Source organism: Carcharhinus amblyrhynchos, chromosome 3 (genome assembly GCF_965287045.1).
Source record: "Carcharhinus amblyrhynchos chromosome 3, sCarAmb.v2.hapA, whole genome shotgun sequence".
Classification (NCBI taxonomy): domain Eukaryota; kingdom Metazoa; phylum Chordata; class Chondrichthyes; order Carcharhiniformes; family Carcharhinidae; genus Carcharhinus; species Carcharhinus amblyrhynchos.
Genome location: NC_137326.1, coordinates 59,470,517 through 59,489,741, shown reverse-complemented (window position 1 = coordinate 59,489,741; position 19,225 = coordinate 59,470,517). Strand labels below are relative to the sequence as shown.

Here is a 19,225-nt window from a genome sequence, read left to right as displayed (position 1 = left end):
TTGTAAGCAGAACTATGTGCCTTTTCCACTTTCTCTTTTTTGGCCTTTTCCCATGGAATCATAATTAAAATTTTACACAACACATTTGATTTAGCAGTTGAGAAGCTTTTCATTGGTGAAATTTACTGTCAGCTGACAATGCTGCATCTACAAGTGGCTGACTAAAGAGTCTCCTGATCAAATGGGAAGGCCCTGCATCACGGCCACAATTTCACCTCTCTCCCACCCATTCTCCCCTCCCCCCATATCTTTATCTGTCACAGCTTACCCTCTGATTTCAGCTTCTCTACCATTTGGCCATTCACACTTTCTATTCTCTATGGATGCCATCTGCAGCCTTTCCCCTTGTTTTTGTGGCAATGACTCATCTTTCATTCCCTCACCCTACAGATAAACATCTCCCACTTTCTATGCCTTTTAGCTTCAACAAAGAGTTATCTGAACTCAAAACTTCAGCTCTTTTCTCTCCTTACAGATGCTACCAGAGCTGCTGAGATTTTCCAGCATTTTCTCCTTTGATTTCAGATTCTAGCATCCACAGTAATTTTGCCTTTATCCACAACTGTCTTGGCTGACACCTTTTCCGTTAACATAAGACTTGAGAGCACAAAGGTGACACAGGTGTTTTTCAAAATTAAATTTCATGTTACAGTGACGTTACACCATCTTTATTTGTTGAGATTCGTTTAGTCAAAGAACTAAATATACAGGCACACCTCATGGCTGACAGACATTGAAGGTTACATAGGAGGTAGAAATATTTCCTACATTCGGGATGTTGTGTTTTTGCATTCACTGTTTACTGAATGTTCATGTCAAAACCCAGTGTCATTTTGGAACGTCACTGAACCTGCAATTTCAGCTGGCCTTTCCCCTCTTTGTATTGTAAGGATATTGTTCAAGACCAATTTCAGTGGGGATAATTGAAATGTTGTAGATGTATTCAAAGCCCCAAAAGGATTTTTCCAGCCAAAAACCTGAAATCGACATATATTTGGACAACACTGACACCATCATTTAGGGCTCTCATTTTCTTATTTTGACTGTCCCACCAACTTCCCCAGAACACCCAGAAGGCCAGGGCCTTACCACCTCACTCCTCTCTGCTCCCAATTCCACCCTTTGTCCTCACATCGATCCATTTTCTAATCCTCCATGCCTCCAATCCCACTCCATAACTCCGCCTCACCACAAATTCACCTTTGCCAATCCAAGCCTCCATGCAAGAGTTCATTCTTCTCCTATCCTGCCTCATTCTGTAGAGTTAAACAAGGAAAATCACTGACCCTACGCACAAATGCACAAAGCCAACAGGTGCATATCACCTTTAGATGATTGTGAACTGACTGCCATTTATATCTCTTGTATCTTTGACTTTTTCTTGAAGGTAGGACTTTATAGAAAACAGTTTCACATTAATGAGTATTCATTACAAAAATAGACCAGCATAATATTCAACATGCTGCAAACACACTGCTGACTTTATTTTTGCATCTTAACCCTCTGGGCAGGCAATCAAAATTTTGCATTCCATTTAACTAAATCATGTTCCACCTTGTAGGCTTTGGAAAATTTGATTCATCACATAGTGATTTGAGTACAGAAGTAAAGATATCTTGCTTCAATTGTATGGAGTTTTGGTGAGACTGCACTTGGAGTATTGCGTAGTTTTGGTCTCCTTATCTAAGGAAAGACATCTGGCCACAGACAGAATGCAACAAAAAACAGACTAATGCCTGGAGTGGTAGGTTTGTCTCCTGGAGAGAGAAATTGAGAACACCAGGCCTGTATTCACTAGAGTTTCAAAGAATAGAGGTGATCCAATTGAAACTTAGAAACACCTTACATGGAGTGACAAGATAGATGTAGATAGGATGTTTCCCTTGGCTGGTGTGTCTAAAACCAAAAAACACTGTCTTAGAATAAGGGCAGGTGATTTAAAACTGAGATGACGAGGAATTTATTTCATCAGAGCGTGATGAATCTTTGGAGTTCTTTACCCCAAAGGACAGGGAAAGATCAATTATTGGGTAAGTTTCAGCCAGAAATTGTACACTATGACACAAAGAGATATAAGAATTTTGGGGGAAAATAGCCTTGTGTTAGATGATTAGCCATGATCTGTTTGAGTGGCAGAGCAACCTCGACAGGCTGAATTCCTACTCTGTTCCCTCTGTTTACCTGTTCCTAAATTGCTAAACCTTTTCTGTTTTTCACTGAAGATTTTCCTAAGAATTATAGAATCTTTGGAAATGTTCTAGTATTTTCCCAAGTTGTCATTATTCATCTGCGAGTTGTTACAGAGTTTAAGCAGATTATTTAATCACTAAAATAATCATCTCGCATCTCCGATACCCAGTGAACCCTGGAAACAACCTGCACGGGGATGCTGCATAGAAATAGGAACAGGCTGCATGTGATCATCTCCATCTATCTGTGAATGTTGTTGATACAGTGTCTTTCATGATCTCATGACAACCCAAAGAACTATTGCGGTGAGCCATGTCTCAGCAATAGAACACTAGCCCCCGAATCAGAAAGTCATGGGTTAATGTCCCAACCAACTTAATACAGACTGGGGAGCAATGTGTGATTTCTTGGCCGTGTATTTACATCTTTGAAGGATTGTTTTGATAAATGTAGAGGCTGAGGGCTATGCTGTCAACTCAGGTAGTTCCACAGACTCATTGCATCAGCTGGCTGATTCAATTTGTAATCTCATGCTTATTCGGTTTCAAATAATGTCATAAAGCTCACTGCAGAACATCATTGACAGTTTATAAGGTCTGCCATCATAGAACCTGTTTTGAGTTGACAAGATTGTTAGTGTTTCTGTCTTACCTTTACATCAGTTACTGCAGAAGTTGGGCACGTAAGTTGACCTTTAAAAATCCCTCCAAAATGCGGGTCAACTAATACGCCACGCATGTAAGTAAACTGCTGGTGTAGATGGTCAACACTTTGAAATATCATTAGCACCCAATGCAGACTGTCGTGTCTTAAACATCCACTCATATACAGAAGACAATCCTTATTGTCTGCTTGATATCTCATACCCGGTTGTAAGATACCCATCAGTAAAATTGTCATCTTTGGGGTGAAAAACTGAGGCTGATTAATACCACGAGTATAGTATGTCATGGCTGAAAAGGGAAGTCCACTTGTATGCTAAAAATGTATTAAAAACATGAATTTTGGGACAGGAAAAATTAGTCATCTTATATACACTGTGATTTATGGTACATGTTCTCCATCAATATTCAATTCAGTTGCCTCTCAATGGAAGAAAAATATAAAACAAAATTTAGTTTCATAGAACATAGAACATTACAGTGCAGAACAGGCCCTTCGGCCCACGATGTTGCGCCGACCAGTTAAAAAACAATGACCCTCTAACCTAAACCAAACCCTTTTCATCCATAAACCTATCCACGGATCTCTTAAACGCCCCCAAACTAGGCGCATTTACAACTGCAGCAGGCAGGGCATTCCAATCCCTCACCACCCTCTGGGTAAAGAACCTACCCCTGACATCCGTCCTATAACTACCCCTCCTTAATTTAAAGCCATGCCCCCTCGTGCTAGCTTTCTCCATCCGAGAAAAAAGGCTATCACTATCCACCCTATCTAAACCTCTAATCATCTTATATGTTTCAATAAGATCCCCTCTTAGCCGCCTTCTTTCTAGCGAAAACAACCCCAAATCCCTCAGTCTCTCCTCATAGGACCTCCCCTCCATACCAGGCAACATCCTGGTAAACCTCCTCTGCACCCTCTCCAAAGCCTCCACATCCTTCCTATAATGTGGGGACCAGAACTGCACACAATACTCCAAGTGCGGCCGCACCAGAGTTGTGTACAGTTGCAACATGACGCTGCGACTCCTAAATTCAATCCCCCTACCAATAAACGCCAAGACACCGTATGCCTTCTTAACAACCTTATCTACTTGATTCCCTACTTTCAGGGATCTATGTACACATACACCTAGATCCCTCTGTTCATCCACACTATTCAGAGTCCTCCCGTTAGCCCTGTACTCGACACATCTGTTATTCCTACCAAAGTGAATTACCTCACACTTGTCCGCATTAAACTCCATCCGCCACTTCTCGGCCCAGTTCTGCAACCTAAGTCACCCTGCAAACTACGACACCCTTCCTCACAATCTACCACACCTCCGACTTTGGTGTCATCAGCAAATTTACTAATCCACCCAACTATACCCTCATCCAGATCATTAATAAAAATTACAAACAGCAGTGGCCCCAAAACAGATCCCTGAGGCACACCACTCGTAACTGAACTCCATGACGAATATTTACCATCAGCCACCACCCTCTGTCTCCTATCTGCTAGCCAATTCCTGATCCAATTTCCTAGATTACCCTCAATCCCATACATCTGCATTTTCTGCAGAAGCCTACCATGGTGAACCTTATCAAACGCCTTACTAAAATCCATATATACCAATTAAAAAAATGGAATATTTGAAGGTAGAATGATTAAAATTCAAATAAAACAAAGTGCTACAGAACATCAGCGAAATAAGAACAAAGAACAAAAACAGCCCGGGAAACAGGCCCTTCGGCCCAACGAGCCCGCGCCACCATCTCAACACCACCAGTCCCTGTCTCCACCCATGACCCTTGTCTAATGCTTTATGGCCATCCACATTGAGGGAAACTGATTTAGGGACAATTTATTACTGCCAATCAGCCTAACAGCACATCTTTGGGGTGTGGGAGGAAACCAGAGCACCCGGAGAAAACCCACGCAAGCACGGGGAGAATGCGCAAACTCCCACAGACACTGGCCCAAATCCATGTGTCTGCACAGCAATCAGTGATAGTCACTGAGCTGTCGTCTTGCCCAGTATCTGGTCCAGTTTAGGCACACACTAACGACATGAAGCACGAGGCCAATCTCGAACAACCAAGAGCAGCCCAAGTACAACCCATCGCGTGTATGCCCCTCGTTGGACACAAGGCGGACCGACTTAAAACCTGTGAATGAAAAGGAAAAAAAAATTATTATTGCACCATATCCATTTACCTTACCAGGGACGCCCCAATGACCCTTATTTAAAACAATCTCCCATATCCACCCATCTCCAACCCACTCATGTGCCTGTCTAAGTTACTCTTAAATGACTCTAGTGTGTTTGCCTCCACCACCTTACTTGGCAGAGCATTCCATACCCCCACTACCCTCTGTGTGAAAAACCTCCCTCTAATATCTGTGTTATACCTCTCCCCCCTCACCTTAAGTCCATGGCCCCTTGTCCTATGTGTCTCTATCATAGGAAATAGCTTACCTCTGTTTACTCTATCTATACCCTCCATAATCTTATATACCTCTATTAGATCCCCCCTCAGTCGCCGTCTTTCAAGGGAAAACAGCCCCAATTTCTTCAATCTTTCCTCATACCCCAGCCCTTCCATACCAGGCAACATCCTGGTAAACCTCCTCTTCACTCTCTCCAGAGTCTCCACATCCTTCCAGTAGTAAGGCGACCAGAACTGGACGCAGTACTCTAAATGCGGCCTAACCAACGTTCTGTACAACTGCAACATTAGACTCCAGCTCTTATATTCTATACCCCTTCCTATAAAGGCTAACATGCCATAGGCTTTCTTCACCACACTCTCCACTTGCACTGCCACCTTCAAAGACTTGTGCACTTGCACCCCCAGGTCTCGCTGCGATTCTGTACTCCTTATGGGCTTACCCTTTATATAACTCCCCCCTACATTATTCCGGCCAAAATGCATCACCTCACATTTATCCAGATTAAACTCCATTTGCCATGTATCTGCCCAATCAACCAGCCTATCAATATCCCGTTGTATTGCCAGACACTGCTCCTCACTGCCCGCCAATCTAGCCATCTTGGTGTCATCAGCAAATTTGCTGATCACGCCACCTACTCCCTCTCCCAAATCTTTTATATACACTACAAAGAGAAGAGGTCCCAGTACTGAGCGCTGCGGCACACCACTAGTGACAGACCTCCAGCTAGAAAAGGACCCCTCCACTACTACTCTCTGACTCCTCTTTGCAAGCCAGTTCTCTACCCATCTAGATACCTGGCCACGTATCCCATGAGCTTTAATCTTCTCTACCAACCTACCATGAGGGACTTTTTCAAACGCCTTACTGAAATCCACATGGACGACATCAACGGCTCATCCTTCGTCGACCATTTTTGTCACCTCCGCAAAGAATTCTACCAGATTCGTAAGGCAAGACTTCCCCTTTACAAAGCCATGCTGCGTATCCTTAATCAGATCGCAACGCTCTAAGCGCTCATACATCCTATCCCTAAGAATCCTCTCCATCAACTTGCCTACCACTGACATTAAACTCACCAGCCTATAGTTACATGGGCTATCCCTCCTACCCTTTTTAAACAACAGTACCACATTCGCTATCCTCCAGTCCTCTGGGACCTCACCTGTGTGCAAAGAAGAGACAAAGTTTTGCGTCAGAGGCCCAGCAATCTCATCCCTCGCCTCCCTAAGCAGCCTAGGATAAATGCCATCAGGCCCCAGAGATTTATCAGTTTTAATGCTACCTAAAAGCCCTAACACTTCTTCCCTCGTAATCAATAGATCCTTCAATTGGTCTACCGCTCCCTCGATGACCGTACCAGACATCAAGCCCCTCTCCTTCGTGAATACCGACGCAAAGTACTCATTCAGGATCTCCCCCATTCCCTCTGCCTCTAAGCACAATTCCCCACATCTGTCCCTGAGAGGACCGATTTTACCCGTAGCCACCCTTTTGCTCTTAAGAGAGGAGTAAAACGCCTTTGGATTCTCCTTAACCCTACCTAACAAAGCCATCACATGCCCCCTCTTTGCTCTCCTAACTCCCCTTTTGAGATGCCTCCTACTCTGTATTCCTCCAATGCTCTCTCCGTTCCCAGCTGCTTAGACCTGACATACGCCTCTCGTTTCTTCCTAATCAGGTCTTCTATATCTCTAGTAATCCACGGCTCTCTAATCCTACCTTTCCTATCCTTTCATAAGAACATAAGAACATAAGAAATAGGAGCAGGAGTAGGCCATCTGGCCCTTCGAGCCTGCCCTGCCATTCAATAAGATCATGGCTGATCTGTCGTGGCTCAGTTCCACTTTCCCGCTTTCTCCCCATAACCCTTAATCCCCTCTCTTATCAAAAACCCATCAACCCGCTTCTTGAAAATATTTAGCGAGGCAGCCTCCACCACTTCAACGGGTAGAGAATTCCAGAGATTCACCACCCTTTGAGTGAAGAAGTTCCTCCTCGGAGATCCCTTCATAGAGGGACCTCCACTGGGGATCTCCGCCACCTAGCAGCAACAAGGCCCGCCAAGGTGTATCTGGGCAACGAGCAAGGACGTGGTAGCAGAAAATGTGCAGCAGCAGCCCATACAGGAAACGCCTCTGTGCGGTAGCAAAACCTGGTGTTGTCAGACTTTTTACAGTAGCAAAGGGCACAGAGGACATTTCTGCAAGACGGCGCAAGCTGTGGGGCATCTGACCCTGGGCAGAGGGTCTAGGTTTTGGGCCAAAATGAAATCCTGTATGAGCAGGGGCATGCTCGGGCGGGACCCCACCGCACGCCTGTGCCTCCTCGAGATCACGTATGCCCTCAGGTCCGAGCACGACCGCCCTAAGGTCTTGAATGACTTTGGCCGTATGCCGGACGACCATCCTCATGCACTCAGCCAGCTTGTGGCGGTTCATCCAGACCACTCCACCGCCACCCAGCACATCCCCAATCCTGGTCATCCCGGCTTCCACAGCCCTTCTCTCCACCAGCCACCTGAAGTTATATGACTGGAGGAGCGGATTCCTGAACAGTGGCTGTCACACGAGAGCCGTTACTCCTGACAGGGGAGAGCTGCGTCGCAAGGCAACCGCGTTCCAGACTGTGAGGAGGTCCTGGTAAAAGACAGGCAATGCCTACAAGGGGGTCGGAATATGCCTGAGATTTATGTAAGGAGCTGCATGTCATAATTCAGGCCGTGCACCTGGCGGGAGAAATACATCACCAGGGCACGCCATAAAGGTATCCCTGCAGAGTCTGGAGGTGGAAGGACGCCTCTTGGACCCTCCCCAAATGCAGAACCTCAGCAGAGACCCAATGCAGTCGGTTGTCCCAGAAGAACCGGATGAGGGTTCTCTGGATATTGGTGACAAAGCCGGGGGAGGGGTCAAAGTGACCAGCTGGTACCACAACATGGTGGTGAGCAGCTGGTTTATGACGAGAGCAGCACTCAGAGCAGTCCTGTTCAGTGACTCAGACAAGTAGTGACTTCAGTCTCCAACTCCTGCCAGTTCACTGGCCAGGATTCCTCAGCCAGGCAAGGATGGACCTCAAGTAGAGGAAATTGGTCCTGCTCCAAGTGAAAGGCTCGAGCTCCTCCAGGAGGGCGGTCAGGCACTGGTGTGCCTTCCGCCTGCCACGGACCAATCAGGAGCCCAGAGCACTTGGCCCAGTTGATCCTGGCAGAGGGCGCGGCAGAGTACACCGCCTGGCACTCTCGCATCTTCCACACGTCAACCAGGTCCGTGAACATGAGGAGCACATCATCGGCATAAGCCGACAGAACCACCCCTATGTCTGGGCCATGCAGAGTCAAACCCAACAATCTCCACCACAAGAGGTGCAGGAATGGCTCCATGCAAATCGAATACAGTTGGCTGGACAAGGGGCAGCCCTGCCGCACTCCTCTCCCAAAGTGAAGGGCGCCATCAGGGATCCGTTAACCTCAATCAGACACTCTGTGGCAGAGTATAGTAATAGGATCCGGGCAACAATGTGCATCCTGAACCCGAAGGCCTGCAGAGTTCCGCGTAGATACTCATGATCCACCCTGTCAAACGCCTTCTCCTGATCAAGGGGCAGGAAGGCGCTCGACTGACCAACCCTCTGGGAGTGGTGGATCAGGTCCCAGACCAGATGGAGGTTGTTGTGGATAGAGCAGCCCGGGGACCATGTAGGACTGGTCAGGGTGGATCATGTGGTCCAGTCTGGAGCCAAGGCATAATGCCATAGCCCTGGTGATGATTTTGTAGTCTGTGCTGAGGAGGGAGACCAGGCGTCAGTTCTTAATGAGGTGGAGATCCTCCTTCTTGGGCAGCAGGGCAATGACGGTCCTGCGCAAAGAGAGGGGCATCTCCCTAGTTGCAAGACTCTCCCCCAGGACCCTTACATAGTTGTTCCCCAGGGCATCCCAGAACGCTCTGAAGAATTCCGTGGTCAGCCAGTCCAGCTCTGGGGATTCCCTCCTGGAGAGGTTGTCGAGGGTGCCAGTCAGCTCATCCAGGCTTATATGAGTGTTAAGCTTGCCAGTGCCCTCCAGGCTGACCTGCGGTAGGTCCTCCCATCAAACTCTGCAGGCATCCTCGTTGGACAGATCTGAAGAGAAGAGGGCAGTTCAGTAATCTCGGTGGGGGCACGAAGGAGTCCCATACCTGGTTCCAGGCAGACTCCAAAACTGTCCCCATGCCCAATTCCAAGCAGCCCTCCTCCTCAAGGCAGTCGCCCTCTGACTCCGGGTCTCCTACCACAGTGCGTATGGCAGGCGGCATGGAGCCACCAACCATTCCTAGCTCCCCCTCGATCCCTCCCCAGGATAGACAGAGGAGGGGTTATCAAAATCCTTTTTTTCCACATCTCCAGTAACAGTGCACAGAGCACTGTCACTCAGCAGTCTATCTTCCTGGGAGACCAGGTGTATTGAGTATGGCCTATCAAGGGCCCATTGGCAACAAATAATTGTGAGAGATTTTGAAGCTTGCATTCAGTTGAGCATCATTCATCCCTCAGGATGCTGATTGGTTGCCATTCAATAGGCTGCTGTCTCCAGGGGGGCTCCTAATGGATTAGCTGCTGTGTCCAGGGAGGGTGCAATCCTCAAGGCCCCCATTCAAGAAGGGGAATGATCACAAGCTGGGGGTTTTGCACGTCAGTTTTCTGCAGGACAGCAGTGAGGACAGTATGTTCAAGGGATGGAGGGATTGCGTTTCTGCATTATCCGGATCCGTGGAGGCATGAGGTGAGTGAGCAGCAATGTCTGTGTGCATGGCGAGGGGGTTTAGGGCCAGCAGTGAGACCAGTGATGTCTCTGGGGGGGGGTGAGGGAGTTGTGGGGTCCAAGCAATGAGGCCAGCAATGTCTCTGTCGGAGGTTGTGGGGGCCAGTAATGTGTGTGGGGGAGAGGTTGTTGGGGCCAGTGATGAGGCTAGTGATGTCTGAGGGGTTTGGATGGCAGTGATCAGGATGTTGGAAAGTCTTTTCTGCGATCTCTCAGCAATGTGTGCATGTGCGGGTTCCTGCTCATCCTGCTGATTTCAAACTCTTTGTCCCCACCCCCCAAATGTTTAATGATATTCACGACTGGGCCCTCTGTATTGCACAGAGTGGGGAGATTCAGGTAAGAAGCTGAACTGAGAAAACAGTCGGGATTTAGAACAGTTTTCCTGCCAATTCAGCACTTCTGGGAGAATTGCCCCCTGTATCAGTCTCTTTCTATCTTTATCACTACTTTGGAAGAGTTGCTGATTCCTGCCTTTTCCCCTGATGCTGGCCGACTGTTTGCTATAACCTATTGTGCCAGGACCAGGCACCACTCCCCCTCAGCTTGATTAAACAATGAGCAGCAGTCACATGAGCATTCCAACAGTTGCCAATTGTAGCACCCCTACTACCAACTGGGGGGATTAATTAACCCAGATCCTGGGGCTTATAATCAGACTGGTTCTATTACATGATAAAATGAAAAGCAAAATACTGCAATGCTGAAAGGTTCTGATAAGGGTTGTTGACCTGAAACATTATCCCTACCTTCCTGCTGTCTCCACGGATTCTGCCAGAAATGCTGAGCGTTTAACATTTTCTGCTTCTAGATTAATTACATAGTGGTTTTACTGGGACAGCCATCAGGGAGCCTCTCTCTTCACTGACTAATAATTTAAATAGCTTTCCATCTTATATCTCAAGAGTGTCTAAGCTTCATGGGCACACCATTTCACAGTACAATAGTGTGTGTCAGCCTTGATCATGTGCAGGATCTCGGGCAGTATCCCAGTAGACAAGGGCAAATATTTCTTAGTGGAGTCACAGTTTGAGAGTCAGACTCCCAACAGAGAGGCTACAACAGTGAGTTTCCTTCTGAAGGAACCAGATGACTGCCCCAGTCAATACACGGGCCAGCATGAAACTGAATCCAACTGACTAGGAAGATTTCAAGCTTTGTGGCTGTTTGGCATGTAACCACGGAGACCCGACCAATGCTCCTATTAATTTGCCATGTATCACGAACTGGGACTGCAGCAATTTTGAGCACAGCAGAAACCCACAAACAGTAACGATGAATGACCAGATTCTGTCTTAGATGTTTGAATTTTAAACTTAGGATTTATCAGCCAATAAAGTAAATCTCCAGAAATTTCAAACCAGTGAATAAGAAATACAATTACATGAGTTATTTGGATGCCCAGGGCTTTGGGCTGCAATCTGGACAGTCTTAGTTTATCTGGGCTGTTAGCCCAATATTCCTTCATAAACTGTGAATTATTCTGAATAAAAGAATACTTTCAGAAACCAGTCTTTTTGCAATGATGTCCCCATTGGACATTCCTATATTTAATTTGAACTGACTCCTAATTATATTTTTTTCTTCAGTGCTGGGAGTATGGAATTCCTCTCTGCCGGGAATTGGCCAGTCAATACGAAGTGCTCTATGATTATCATAGTCTCAGCTGGATTCGGGTATGTATGTGAAGCTATTAAGATCACAGGTGCTCAAAGCCATTCCTTCAGAACAAAATTAATCTTATTTAAGTTTTTATTTGGATTTAATATCTGTAGTGACACTGATGGGTCAGAGAAAAACACACAAGTGATTTGCAGCAGAAGTTCACAAGAAGTTAAGGGTGGCATATTGTTTTGCAAACTGCCAGCACACCATTTCACAGTGTGACACAGTCTGTGCCAACCTTGATCGGGGTGCTATGCAGGATCTTAGGCAGTACCCCAGTAGACAAGGGCAAATATTTCTCAGTGGAGTCACAGTTTGAGAGCCAGACTCCCAACAGAGAGGCCACAACAGTGAGTTTCCTTTTGAAGGAACCAGTCAATACACGGACCAGCATGAAACTGAATCCAACTGACTAGGAAGATTTCAATTCAACCCTCTCTCTGTCTTGGTTCAGTAAGCTTCAAACTATTAACTTACAAAAATCCATAAAGCCCAATTTAAACTTTTCAATTGATCTAGTCTTTTGGGCAGAGAGTTTTGAGTGAATTTCAATCCAATAAATCCAGGCCATGATAATGGAGCCAAGAACTTCTATTAAGTCAGCCTGGTTTCTGCACAGGGCAGCCATTGCCCAAAGCCTGATAACTGCCAGCAGCTTTTTAGGGAGAGAATTCCAGATTTCCACCATCCTTTCTGTGAAAATACCCCTGAATAGCCTAGCTCTAATCCTGTTGTCTAATTCTCTTCCCAGCAGAGAAAATCATTTCTCTCCACCAATCTTTCCAACTCATTTAATCATCCTAAACATCTCAATTAGATCACTCCTTTATCTCCTGCATTCAAGGGAATACAATCATTGCCTGTAAAACCTGTCTAGCTCAAAAAGAGTCATTGGATGGTAACCAGATGCAGGAGATCTGGTTGTTTATTTTCTTTATCCGTCCCTGAACTAGCAGCACTGGGGACAATCCCGTTGTCTCAACTGTCATCCTGATCAGCATCTGTTAATTAAGTGCGCAAGAGGACTGGACCGCTTCCTGGTTTGAATGAATCGGTACCACAGAGCAAGGGATGGGATAACTTAAATGTAACATGTAGCATTTTGACCATCAAGCAACGACTGGGTGGATTAATAATAAATGGTTTATTGAGATAAATTACTATTTACAGAGGGTGGTGAAAAGGCTGCCGTACTTCATAGCTCCAGACTCCCTAACAACCAAATAAACCCTGTACTCTGTCCTTGGAACCGCATCTTCCAACCTCTTTGGCTGACTGTGTCGTAAAACCCACTGAGAGCTCACCCCTAAAAGAGGCATGCAACTGCAATAAGCCTTTATTATAATTGGCACAGTTGTAGATCCTACATGTATTTGCATTGTCATACAATAGAGCGTTGGCTGTAAAGGTCCCTGACATCAGTTACCCTAACATTGATTAATGAACAAAACTCTTTTCTCATATCTGATGCCTGATTTTCCCGACCTGCTTTGTTGCTTGAGGTAGCACAGCAGGCCGAGAAATATAAGCAGGGGCCTGTAGGGGGATTGGCAACTGGCGTCAAGCCAATCGCAACTTTCCTAGGCCAATTTTTAAAATCGTAATCAGCCTTGCACCAGAAGTCAGTGTGAGTCTGATTACTATACGGGAATCAGAATTTCATTCATTAGCAAGCCCGGGATGGTATCTTACAGGCTCACTAATGTTTCTGACCTCTCTGGGAGAGGTTACCACCAGCTGGTCCCCATCCATGGGAAGGGGGGACAGGAATGGTGACCTCATGGTAGAGACAGGCTAATGAGGCTGGGAGGAAGGGGATGCCTGTTGGCACTGTCAGCCTGGCACTGCCCATTGGACACGCTGGCACAGCCCATCGGGCAGTGCCAAGGGGGAGTGGCCTGAGGGGGGCTCAGACAAGCTGGCAATTAGGAGGGGGAATCAGGGATGACATCAGGAAGCTGGTGATTGTGGGGCGGGGGTGGTGCTGTTGCACATGCCTCCCTCTCGGGAGATTGGCGCATGTGCAGTGGCCCGCTCAACGTGTTGATGCTGGCCTCTTGGGTGGGATTAGGTCCTGCTAACTCCTCCTCCTCCCCCCGCTCTTACAACCATGAATGCCCTGGCAAGCTCCATAATGCACAGAGTGCCAGAAATTTATTCAATTTTCCCACCCGGTAGACACTTAATTTCTGATTTGGAAAATCACCCCCCTGATGTTTCAGAGGAAAAAACAGCCTGTCAGAATGCTATTTCCTTTCCAAAGGGAGAATGCATTTAAGGAGTGATTCTAAGAACCAAGAGGTTGTCACATTCAGAAGTAGGGCACTTTAACCATGATTCTCTTTCCTGCACTTTCTGTGAGTGTAGCCACTAACCAAGAAAACAGAATGGCATCTTTCCCTTATACAGTGGCACAGAAACAGTATGTTTAGTCACATCACTGAGAGGATTCCCCTGTAGCCTTATAAGTAACAAGAGTACTCAGTGTGACACTTAAACACAGACTAAAGGTTCTAGGCTTCATTCCCTGCCCATGTAAGATTAGGATTAAGATCTCAGTCTTAATAGATAATCATGATGCAATAAACACCCTAAGCAATGGAAGGGGAAAATCAGCCAGCTTATGTGTTTCTGGACAACATATGTTTTTGTGTCTATTATTAAGTAAGGGTGTTGTGAAATTTTTGTTCAAAAGGTGGATAAATGGATTGATCAGTCATCGCAGTATAGGCTTGAATGTTTGAATGACTACCTGCTGTTCCTATGTAGATCATGAGCAAGAGTGGGATAGGGCTTGATAGTGAAGCCCATTATTGTTGACCAGTCTCATGAAAACTACTGTCTAGATTCTCACATGATAATTGGCTGAGTGAGGAGGCTGAAGAGTTACTAATGTTTGTGGAACTGCACTTTACAGGAGATAGCACCTTCAGTAAGAAAAGTCAGTTACTGAAGTATTGGTAATAGAAAGCTCTTTTTTCAAACCATTCCATTTTTAGGGTTGCAGTTTTGTGGAATTAGGCTCTAATCACCAGTTTTTCTTCCACTGTTAACAGAAAATGGAAGCTGCATATTATGACAACATATTAGAACACCAGCGCCTGGAACCAGAATTCTTTAGGGTTGGGTTTTATGGTAGGAAGTTTCCATTTTACCTGCGGGTAAGTCCTGTTTGCTATTATCCATGCCTTGTGTTTGGTGCATCTTCAGAGGCTTTTTTCTTTCCCTAAGCCTCTAACTTTCCTGATTGCTCTGACAGATCACAGGGAAATATCAATAAAGAAAGTTATTCTGCCCTAGCTCAACCTTCCAATGGAAAACTAAATGTTCCTTCCCCTCCAGCTTCTTGAACATTTGCCTCTTCCAATTAAAATCATCCTGCTACACCAGGGTGGATAGCATGGGCCAGGCACAATGGTATCTACCTAGCAGAGGTCGCTTCCAAGGCAATTATTCTGGATAGTGTTGCACTGATTCCACCTAACACCTTCACTTCAAATTCAGTTTACTTTCCACAATCTGAATTAAGACTCCTCCACCTCTTTCAATGCAGACTCAAACCGGATCCTGGTTCCAATTACTTCCTTCATATCAAATTTCATTATCTCAGCTCAGAAACTCACTTTCCATTTGTCTTCCTGGCCATTACCTCCAGAGTCAGCCAAGGATCTGTCCTTAATGCTCCTCTAGTTCCCCGCACCCCCACCTGCACATACAGCCACTTACCACATCATCCAAAGCCAAAGACATGAACTCTGATTTCATTGTTCTCTACCTCCATCATACCTCTCCCATCACTGTCTCTGTATTGTCAACTTACTTGTTCAATGTGCTATCTTGAATAGGCTGCAATTTCTTCCAATTGAACATCGCAAAGGGAGGGACAAGAATCTGGGCAGCTTACTTGAAACATCTCCAATGAGTGGAGGATTGGCAGGTGCTCACTTCTATGCTGTAGCCTGACCACGCTGTCACTGATGGTCCAGGTCCCGCCTCTCCCGCAAACTCCAGTGCCCGCTCCTCAAAGGGGCTGAGAACCCAAATCTCAGGCACACCATCTCCTGCCTTCACCCTTTCCTGGCAATTAAAGGGATCCTTCTCCTGTAGGGACAGGAAGACCCATGTAAAATTTAATGACATGATTCCTGCAGGGTATCAGGAGGTGGCCCTCAGAGGGCAAAAGTTGTGATACACTGGGGGGGTTGCGGGTGGAGGGAGGTGCTTCAGGGTCAGGGATTGGAGGATCTAGGAGTCATTTGGGGGAAAATGCTGGATGAGGTTAAACACTCACCCTTGCTGCCCAGATTAGGTCATTCAGTTTTTCTGTGGCACTGCTTCCCTGGCCAGTGCCCTGACACTAATGTATGCTGCCATCACCTCCCAGGCTGCATTTCGATCTCTTCCCCTGGAACAGCGTCCTGCTGAGGGCAAGACGGTTCCCGCCTTGCCTCTATTGCATCCAGCAACCTGCTCAGATCTGCATTAGAAAAACAGGGAGCTGTGTTCCTGGAGGCCATTTCTTCCTGCACTGCCTGCCTGCCTGTCAGTACATCCTTGGCGGTTTTATGGAGCTCTGCTTTGTGAGGGCAGATCAGCTGCAGGCAGTTTGGGTGAGTCGCGCCCATTGGAGTATTCTTGTGATATTAATGCAATTTGCCTTGTTGCCATGGAAGAGAAGCCAAGTCAGCACTTGCAGGTGTGCTGATGGAGGGGCGGGGGCTGTGGAATTTGTGCTTTTGTAATGATCGGGCGGGGGGGGCAGGAGAGAGAAAGGGTCATGTCAACTAGCCATCGGGGCCAGGGGATGATGAGGGGACCATGTGCAAGAGATTCAGTAATGCTGGGGGATGGGGGGGAGCGGACTCCAATCTCTGTGGGGGAGAGGAGGAGGCTGTATGTGGCCTGGGGATGTTCTGTCAGGAGAGCTGCTTTTTTTTGGCTTTTTCTGTTCATGTGTATTTGTGATTCCAACTTGATCTGCTGGCTGTCTGGTGAATTCAGCCCCTCCCACTGCTTCCAGTGGCTAGAAACAGGATAGCCATATTTTCAAAGACTGAGTACATAAAATTTGGCATGAAATTACTCAAAGGTTGCAGACTTTTTAAAGTTATCAGAATGATTGCTCCCCTATGATTTTGACCACAGCGTCTGTGTCTACCTCCATTTTAAGAGATCTGCCATTGACTATCAAGATAATTTCTATAGATGGCACCTTGTTGAGTTGGACCTGATTTAAAGTATACAATTCAGATCCCTTGTTGGGCTCCTCATCCAATTTCTATAATGGTATTAAACTAACTGTTGATTTTTTTGTGTGTTCTGTCCTGTCTGCTTCATTCTGCACCATGCTTATAAAAGACCCTTCCTCTTGCAATGGAAATATACATAATTTCTGCACCGCAAGTTCCCTACAACAAAAACAAGCTTCCTCATCCAGTGCTGTACCATTCCTCTTAGGCTCTGCTGCATCTTAACTTGGGCTGTTCCTCCCAGCAGCTGTTTCCTGCCACAAGTGTTTCACCTCATTGGGTACACTTTATAATTCACTTGTACCCTGGTCACTACACTAATCACCTGGGTCAACTGTGTAACTCTTTCCAAAGAGATTTTGGTCTCAACCAGCAGTTTTGTTTTGTATTGTGAGGCTATTGATCCCACAGGCCAAACAGTCTCTTAATATTTTCCCCAAAAGCTGAACCAGATTCACTATGCTGTACTAACCTTCTCAATCTGGCCATGAAACCAGAAATGGTCTTCCCTGACAGCGGAATTAAATTTATACCTCAACATGATGATTGAAAGTTGGGGTTAAAATGATCTTTAACCTTTTCCACTATCTGGTCAAAAGACTTTGGGCGTAATCTTACCGGCCATTCATGCCATGCTCTTGCTAGAGCAAGGTCAGAGACTTTGGCACCCAATTTGTCATGAACAACTCCTTGCACAGGAAAACCAATGGATTTCAGGTAGATGAAACAGTATTTTTGGTCAAGTCTGTGTGTTCCCTGAACATGTGTGTGTGTTGAATGTCTGTGCTGGATGGCTTTCTATGCACTGTGTCTGTGTCTGTTTTTCTGTTTGGCTGCTGAATGTGCCTATGAGTGCTATGTTTGTGTATCACTTTGTCTCTTTTTAAAATAAATGCAATTCCTTTCATAGCCCATGTGGTTAGACTGTCCTCTAGTGGTAATATGGTTAGTACAGTGAAAGTTTGTCAAGTCTAAAATAGCAAACCTTACTTGAAGTGGTGCTGCTAATCAGATAATACACTGGAACTGCATAGAATCAGAATCACATGGACATTCTCACTGAGAGACATATCAGTTGATTTTTCCCAAGTCCTAATTTCTGCTGTACTGTCAGGTGTCCAGCCCCAATAGTTGGTTTCTGCTGCAGGGTCAGGTGTCCTGCCTACGACTGGTTTTGACAGTGACCATCCAATAACCTGGGTATGCATAGCAGACAAAAATGGCCTATTTTCCCAGTGCTGTATTTTTTTAGAAGGGCTGGATTAGCCTCCTGTGCACATGTGCTATCAAACCAACTCCCAATTTTGTAACTGAGTGTTATAACTAGATTAGGAGGGGTGAGCTGACTCCTCTCTTTGTTCCACTCCTGGGTTGGTTATAACAGAGTTGAATTTTTTTAAAAATGTGAAATTCCCAATTCCATATGTACTAAACTCTGTACAGTTCGTTGTAAGAATTGAGCTAAAGGTAAGTTTTATTACTAAAACTCAGGTAAAGGTACTGAAATTATTATCAAAAATGTTTAAAATGTATGGACATGTTCAACTGCTCACTAATGCATAAAAACTCCCCAGTCATGCACAAAAAGAAATAACACTTTACAATGCATCAGGTGTTAGAACTTGGCCAAGTAAATGAATAGGTAAAGTCAGAAAAATTATTCACAATTGTCTGAATGCTTTTTCACACCACTAGTTTTTCTTCCACTGTCAACAGAAAATGGAAGTTGTGTATTATGACAACATATTAGAGTTGAAGTGTCTGGAGCCAGAATTCTCTTGGATTAGGTTTTATGGTACTTTGGCTTCTCACTGAAGCAGTCACTCTGCAATTGTGATTGATTCTCTTTTCTCTCGAAGACAGAGGTGTTGAATTGGGGAATCCTTCTTTATAAAATTTTCAGTTCACAGCAATGAGATCTTCTGATGGATTTTCAAACCACAAACAGGTCTCAGCTTTTCTGAGAGAGGAGGCAAGGCTGTTGCCCCTATTGTCCTTATGGCAATTTCTGTATGTTACTTGAAACCCAGTATATTTTATACCCAAGAGCTGACCTCATAGAAATGTAAGATCCTCTTTGTCTACATGGCTCATGTTCTAAACACAACAGGTGCAGTTTGTTTTAATTTAGGTAGAGTAATACTGAGCCATGCAGGCCCAAGTTAAATCCTCAGTCTATTGGTGATCTTGTTGACCTCAGCTAGATGGAAAAAGGAGCGCA

General features: G+C 45.6%; 1 protein-coding gene across 5 annotated transcripts in view; it reads left to right on the top strand.

Moving 5' to 3' along the window:
* dock3 (dedicator of cytokinesis 3) overlaps positions 1 to 19,225 on the top strand; it is a 965,674-nt gene that overhangs the window by 864,572 nt on the left and 81,877 nt on the right. For all 5 annotated transcript variants that reach the window (XM_080184500.1, XM_080184509.1, XM_080184492.1 and 2 more), the window contains 2 exons: positions 11,680 to 11,766; positions 14,812 to 14,916. In XM_080184500.1, the coding sequence (XP_080040626.1) occupies positions 11,680 to 11,766; positions 14,812 to 14,916 (192 nt within the window). The remainder of the gene's footprint in view (positions 1 to 11,679; positions 11,767 to 14,811; positions 14,917 to 19,225) is intronic.